This window comes from Gavialis gangeticus, unplaced genomic scaffold (genome assembly GCF_001723915.1).
Source record: "Gavialis gangeticus isolate Ggan-Ray unplaced genomic scaffold, GavGan_comp1, whole genome shotgun sequence".
NCBI classification, from domain to species: domain Eukaryota; kingdom Metazoa; phylum Chordata; order Crocodylia; family Gavialidae; genus Gavialis; species Gavialis gangeticus.
The window spans coordinates 63,912,715-63,919,534 of record NW_017729034.1 but is presented as its reverse complement, the minus strand read 5'-3'; the positions used below and the strand labels follow the sequence as shown (position 1 = coordinate 63,919,534).

Below are 6,820 nucleotides of genomic sequence, written 5' to 3'. Positions count from 1 at the left end.
AGGTTTTTCTTCCCAAGGTGGAGAACCTTGCATTTTTTGCCATCAGGTTTTTGTCTGCCCATTTTCTGAGCCTGTCAAGGTCGGCCTGGATTACCATCCTGTCCTCGGGTGTGGATGCTTTACACCAAAGTTTGGTGTAATCGGCAAACTTGGCCAGTCCCCTTCTGATACCAACGTCCACATCATTAATGAAGATGTTAAACAGTATAGGCTCAAGGACGGAGCCTTGGGGGACCCCACTGGTCATGGCACACCAAGATGATTGACTTCTGTCAGCTACTACTCTCTGGGTCTGACCTCGGAGCCAATTCCCCAGCCAGCAGAGGATGTAGCCGAGGCCACAGTTGGCCAGTTTTTCTATGAGATGATCCTGAGATACCAAATCAAATGCTTTTTTAAAATCAAGATATATGATGTCAATCTCTTCTTTGTCCAGGTGATATGTCACCTGGTTGTAGTAGGAGATGAGATTGGTCAGGCAAGACCTACCTGCAACAAACCCATGCTGGCTATCCCTCAGGATGTTGCCATCAGCCAGTTTATCAAGAATGGTCTCTTTTATATTTTTTTCCAAGATCTTCCCCAGGATTGAGGTCAGGTAGGGCCTGTAGTTCCCTGGATTGACTTTCCTCCCTTTCTTGAAGATAGGCACCACATTGGCCTTCTTCCAATCTTCGGGCACTTTGCCTGAGTGCCAGGAGTTCTCGAAGATCCATGCCAGGGGCTGAGTTATGATACTTGTCAGCTCCTCAAGTACCCTGGGGTGTAAACTGTCAGGACCAGCTGACTTGAATGTGTCCAGGATCTCAAGGTGTTCCTTCACATGGTCTACGTTGATGAAGGGTACCAACTCTCCCTCGCCCTGGCCGTCCTGTGCCATATTGAGCAGGGCCATCCCTTTGGGCTGGTGAAAAACTGACACAAAATACCCATTAAGCAGGTTGGCTTTTTCTTGGGCGTCGGTTGTCAGTTGTCTCATATGGTTAAGCAGGGGTCCAATGTTACCCTTGCTTTTCCTCTGGCTCCCCACATATCCAAAAAAAGGACTTTTTATTGTCCTTGATATGTGTAGCCAGCTGGATTTCAGTCATAGCCTTGGCTTTCCTGGTCAGTGTTTTAATTTTTATATCTGCTTTGCAAGAAAAAATATCAGTGCATTTTGAAACAGCTTTTGTTTCAAAAACCGGGGTGAAGATGAAGGGCTGGGGTGAAAGTCTTGTGAAGGTCAAGGGTGACAAATAACTTCTCCTGGGGAAATACTGGAAAATATGTAATTTGGCATGAGCTGGTCCAGTAGTAGACTAATCCACACTTGATTAGCCTAATTTCTTGTGAAACCTGTTCCACTGTTAAATTTAAAAAATAATAATAATAAATGAGAGAGGGAGATTATTCTTACTTGTGGCCCTTATCTTATATCATTCCATATACAAATGGACTCCTGACCCCTGGGCAGAGCTTCCTTGAAGCCAGTAGGGCTTGCCATGTGGACAGGCCTCTACCTCCACCGCTGAGCTGACAGGATAAGGGCCAACCAGAACCAACTCAAGCTTGCCTAGTGAATTTGTTGTAATATTTCTTACTAGATAATTCATTCATTCATTCATTCATTCATTCATTCATTCTATGATTTTATGTAAGATAGGAGCTTCACAGACAGATAAAAAAAGATGTGATCTCTCCCTTGAAGAGTTTATAGTCTGCTTCACTCTAATGAGACACCTCCCAGTGTCATAGAGAGAAAATGTCCAAATAATACCACACTTTGACTATCAAGGAGACTCAGGAAACTCTGGGCAGAATTTTGCTTTCTTCTGCTTCAGTAAACAGGCATTTAAATATCAGTTTTGTTAAAAAAAATCCCAAGTAAGTGTACCAGCCTCTAGACAGTCTTAGAAGACTATATTTATCTTCAAAGTTGTTCACTGCTTTTTGCATTTAGAAATGAACCCCTGATATGGCTGCAGGTTATAAGGAGAAAATTATGTAGTGATCTAAATCTTACTGTGTATTCTCTAGCCTTTAAATAAAAATGCTTACATATCTACTTAGATCTGAAAACCAGCAAATCATGACCATGAACATTAATGGAAGGGAGAAAATAAGCTAACAATAATTCCCACATAAGCTGGACCTAATACAGTTCACTCAGCAACCAATTCAATAAATGTTTTTGGGTGTTCATCTACATGAGTGCTCATCTACATGAACTTTGCAATAATAGCTGTCATTCTGGTGGGTTAATGACTTCCCTCTATTGATGGCTTCTTCACTTTTATTGTATAAAATATATAAAAACATATATAAAACACATAAAAAATGTGAAAACATATATTAAAACTTAATATAGGCTGGATTCACAGTGCTTCCATCAGTGTTTTATCTAAACAGAAATCTCATTTATCCAGAGATGTGTCCAGGCAGCAAAGTTTGGCTTTTAATCCAGACCTTCTCATGTACTGGGAATGTCTGGAACCAGGACATTGGTTTGACAACTTACAGAGGCAGGAGAAAGGAATGGAATTCAGCCATGGTTCCTGCTTTAAGTTCTCAAGATCTAGGGGCATAACTTGGGACCATTTCTACCTTACCCTTTTTCAGACAGATTCTCTCCTGTGGTCCAGCCACTCTCCCTGGCTCCATTCCTATGAAAGGACTGAAGAGCCATCAGATGTTGCCAACAGGAGCTATCTTTAGTATCGGACAGTCCGTATTTGGCACTGAATTGCCTAGCTGGCTCCTATACCACTAACCCTGGCAGCCTCTGCTGTAGTTGGCCTGTTGGGACAGAGGAGGTCACAGCTGCATCACCTCTCTGCTTTGGCTATTCTCTGCTAATGGACCTCAGGGGCCAGAACCAAGTTCCTAGAATCAGGGAGATAAAGCTAGCTCCTTGGCAGTTTTATTTCAGCTTGTGCCAGAGAATGACTGGCACACTGGAGAAACTAGCTCTGTATTGTATGTGGGGATCCAAGCTTAAAATCAGGAACAGTTTTTGAAGAAAATAAACCTCTTCAAGACCATTAACTGTATCAAATCTCCTACACACTTTCTGACATCTGATTTGCCATTTGCTCCAGACTGTGGTATTTCCTTTCTTCCCCAAAACATAGCACTCAATCTGTTATTTAGGATTTCGTATCAGTTGTTTTTCTTCAATACAACATTCCTCTCACTTGCTCTAGCATTGCTTTTTATTTAAGAGACTTATTTTCTCCAAGCATTGAACTAATTTAAACAGTTTGATCTGATTTTCCTTTGCTTCTGACCTCAGTTACAGGCATGCTTAAAAATAAAAAGTGCTCTTTGCTGTTTAATATAACTGTGCATCTACTTTACCGGCCTTTGTAAGCCTGATCGATATTTTAAAAGAAGAATCTGAAACAAAGCAGAGATCTGTAAAATGAGGGGTGCTTTTTTTCCCCCACATACCTTCATTTTGCCAGTGTCTCCCCAAATGACCTCAGAGAAGTGAGTGACATTTATTTATACTTCAAAACTCGGTGCCAAAATATGTACCTCTGGAAGTCATTTTGCAAAGAAATGAACTAACTTTGGAATGAGATAGAATAAAGACAAAGGATAGAAATTTCCTTACACACCCAGAAACCTTTCCAAACTTGGTCCCACCAGGCTAAATAAGGACAGAAAAGGCATCTCAACAAGACTGGGGAAAAGGGAAGACATGCTATACATCTTAGTAAATAAGTCCTGCTTCAGGGTTAGGGAGGTTTTCACTTTTCAGGGTGGATATTCTAGTTGTAGCTCTGACTCAGTTATTCTGTCTCAGTTCTTTGCTAACTCAATATATTCCTACACAGCCACAGTAAGTAAACCCTAACAGTGACTATGCGGCATAGCATATTTTATTCTCTGTACAACTGGGAGAAATTATTAATTCAGTGGCATCATTTGCATTTTCCCACAATGATTTCACAGTCCTATTTTTTAACTCTGTCACTGTTGATCTGTCATTCCAGTGGTGGGATGTCATGGCACTTCATAAAATGCCTACATACCACCGTAACAAACAGCCTTTTAATGAAGTAGCACCAGATATCTGGAACATTTGTATATTATAACCATTATTATTATAGAATATAATGGTATATTTTTCCTTATGAACTCACTGGGTTAGGAAGCAAAGAGAAGGTCAATCTTAATCAATAACTGCAAAAAAATCTAAGAAGAATGATTTTCATTAGGTCCTTGCGAGTAAGCAGCTATACAATCTGGCTTCGGATCTGGCTGCTTCGGACGCCAGCGATCCAATCTGGAGCTCCAGATCGGTTTCCCACTTTGATCCAGCCGAAGTGGCTCTGAAGCTTTAGAGCAATATGAGCTTTTACATAGTATCTGTTTTTTTTTCTCCAGAGGCTAAAAATGTTTAATATTTGGAACCTTTCCTCTAAAGATAAACCTTTTATATCATTAGGCAGGCTTGCTGGCCTCATATTATGCTATCTCTAACACCTGGATATCCTTTACTTAATACAGGCAACAGATGCGCAACCTAATACTCCAAGTGTGACCTTTCTGAGGAATTATACAGAAGGACTTTTATGTCATTTTAGAAATGAATTCCCTTATGTGTACACCCTAGCAACTTGCTAGCTTTCTTTGCTGCAGCTGTGTACTGCGACTCTATTGTTACACTACTGCTCTACAAAGCTTAAAGTCCCTAGATTTTTCTTAAATGTGCAGCTAAGTTCCTCTGAGTTAGTATTTTGATTCTCTGTTGATTCACTCCATTGTTTTCCCCTGTGCAATGATAGGTCGGCTGAATACCAATTAAAAAAAGGCAACCTGATTATTCACAGGTGACCATGATAGTGCAGTGTATTTCACTGTGCAAACATCTCTAATGAGGACAGGAGCCCATTAAAGTTAAATGGACTACAGAGAAAGAGAAGCAAAGTTATGTTGTGTTTATAGGGGCTGTATTTTACAATGAATTATCCTTTATTTGGAGCTACTTCAGTTTATATTCTGTTAAAATATCTCATCCAGACATGTAACAAGGAGAGTGGCTGAAATGACTAACCATAAAGTAAACATGAATATACATACTGAGTGGTCTCTTTTACTTGATGAAATTAAGGTAGAAGAACGAACCTTAATATCATCTTCTAATATATCTCTCTGGAAAAAAATCCCCACAACAAAATTCACTGGGCAAAATGATGCCCAGGGTCATGGAGCAGCCTTGATCACATATTTACATCTGGCAGGGTGATTTCTTACCTTCACTGCAAACTCAGCCTCTGTTGCTTTGTGCACACACCTCTTGCATACTGAATAGGAGCCGACTCCTATGTCCTCCTTGATTTCATATCCATCTGTAAAGTGAACATTGTTCCCATGTAACTGCTGTAGAGAAAGAAGAGTAAAACAAGAATAATCAGAAGACAAATCTTCTGGTTGCACGTAACAGGATAATCTAGGACAACCATTATAAAGGGTTTGGTGCACTTTATCCTCTCTATCCAGCTTCCAAAATCCACTTTTCTTAGGGATTATATTGTTTAAGTTCAGTTCAGTAAAACAAAAACTTTTTGGCTGCTATCAAAACAAACATGGAGTTCTTCCTTCTCAGTTTCTTTCCCAAGTAACACACACCTGTGTATCTAGAAACAATTGCTAGGATTTCCCAAGCCAGCTATAGAATTTGGATAGCAAATTCCCATTAGATATTGGTGGGAAGTGGGTGTCTAAAACTTCTAGGTACTTTTCAAACAACCCAGCCTACAGCTATTTCTCATGACAATAGAAATGTTTTTATAATACTTTCCAGGCTGGATCCTTGTCTGGTGTAGATTTCAGTGTAGTTCCACATGTGTCAAATCAGCTATACAAGGGGTGGCCAATCTGTGGCATGTATGCTACAAGTGGCACAGGCAGACTCTATGTGTGGCAAGCAGCAGATCATGGAGAGGACAGTCGGCACAGTGGCAAATAGGGTAAGGAACAGACAACAGAACAGCAGATCAGGCAATGAGCAGAAAGCAGACCAGTACATCAGACATGAAAAGGGGATTGGGTGTTGGTGTAGAAGGGGTGCAAGAATGGTGGTTCTCTGGGGAGTCCATGCCATGTAACAGTAGTGGCCTCATGCTGCAGCTGTAGGAGCGGCAGCCAAACATGTCAGCAATAAGAGGAAGGTTGGGGAAGTTGTGGGCCCCTTACTGAAGGGTGGAAGCAACCTAGTGATAGATTATGTGAAAAAGGCTGATGTACTCTATGCCTTTTTCACCTCAGTCTTCACAGGCAAGGTCTGCTTCCAAATTACTGCACCTGGCAGCACAGTCTGGGGAGGAGGTGAGCAACCAACTGTGGTGAACGAACAGGTTAGAGACTATTTAGAAAAGCTGGACATGTACAAGTCCATGGGACTGGATGGGATACACCCAAGGGGCACGTCCAGATGAGCCCACAAGTGCCTCTTCCAGTGTCTCAAACCCCTTTGGGACGCTGCAAGAGGCACGTGCAAGAACAAGAAAATGTTTCCTGTGCTGCAAATTTGCAGCACAGGGGCAAAATTAGACTCCTAGATATCCAGGGGGTCAAAAAACCCTGCAGAGAAAAAAAGCGGGGAAGGGAACGGTCCCTGACCATGCCCTGAGGCAACTGGAGGCTGGGTCCTCCACAGAGATGCTCTGGCTGCCAGAGCATCTCTATGGTTAGCACTTGCCCTGCTGCTGAAGCATGCTGCTTGCCCACGAAGGGCAGTCAGCATGCCAGCAACAGGGAGCTGGACCCTGGCTCCAGTGCTGGTAAGTAAGGGGTCGGGGGGGTGGAGGAGGGGGGAGGAGACCAGAGA

General features: G+C 42.0%; 1 protein-coding gene across 1 annotated transcript in view; it reads right to left on the bottom strand.

The window, feature by feature from the left end:
• Positions 1-6,820, bottom strand: part of RPS6KA2 (ribosomal protein S6 kinase A2) — a 361,817-nt gene that overhangs the window by 38,665 nt on the left and 316,332 nt on the right. The window contains exon 14 of the mRNA XM_019527256.1: positions 5,245-5,370. Within this exon, the coding sequence (XP_019382801.1) occupies positions 5,245-5,370 (126 nt within the window). The remainder of the gene's footprint in view (positions 1-5,244; positions 5,371-6,820) is intronic.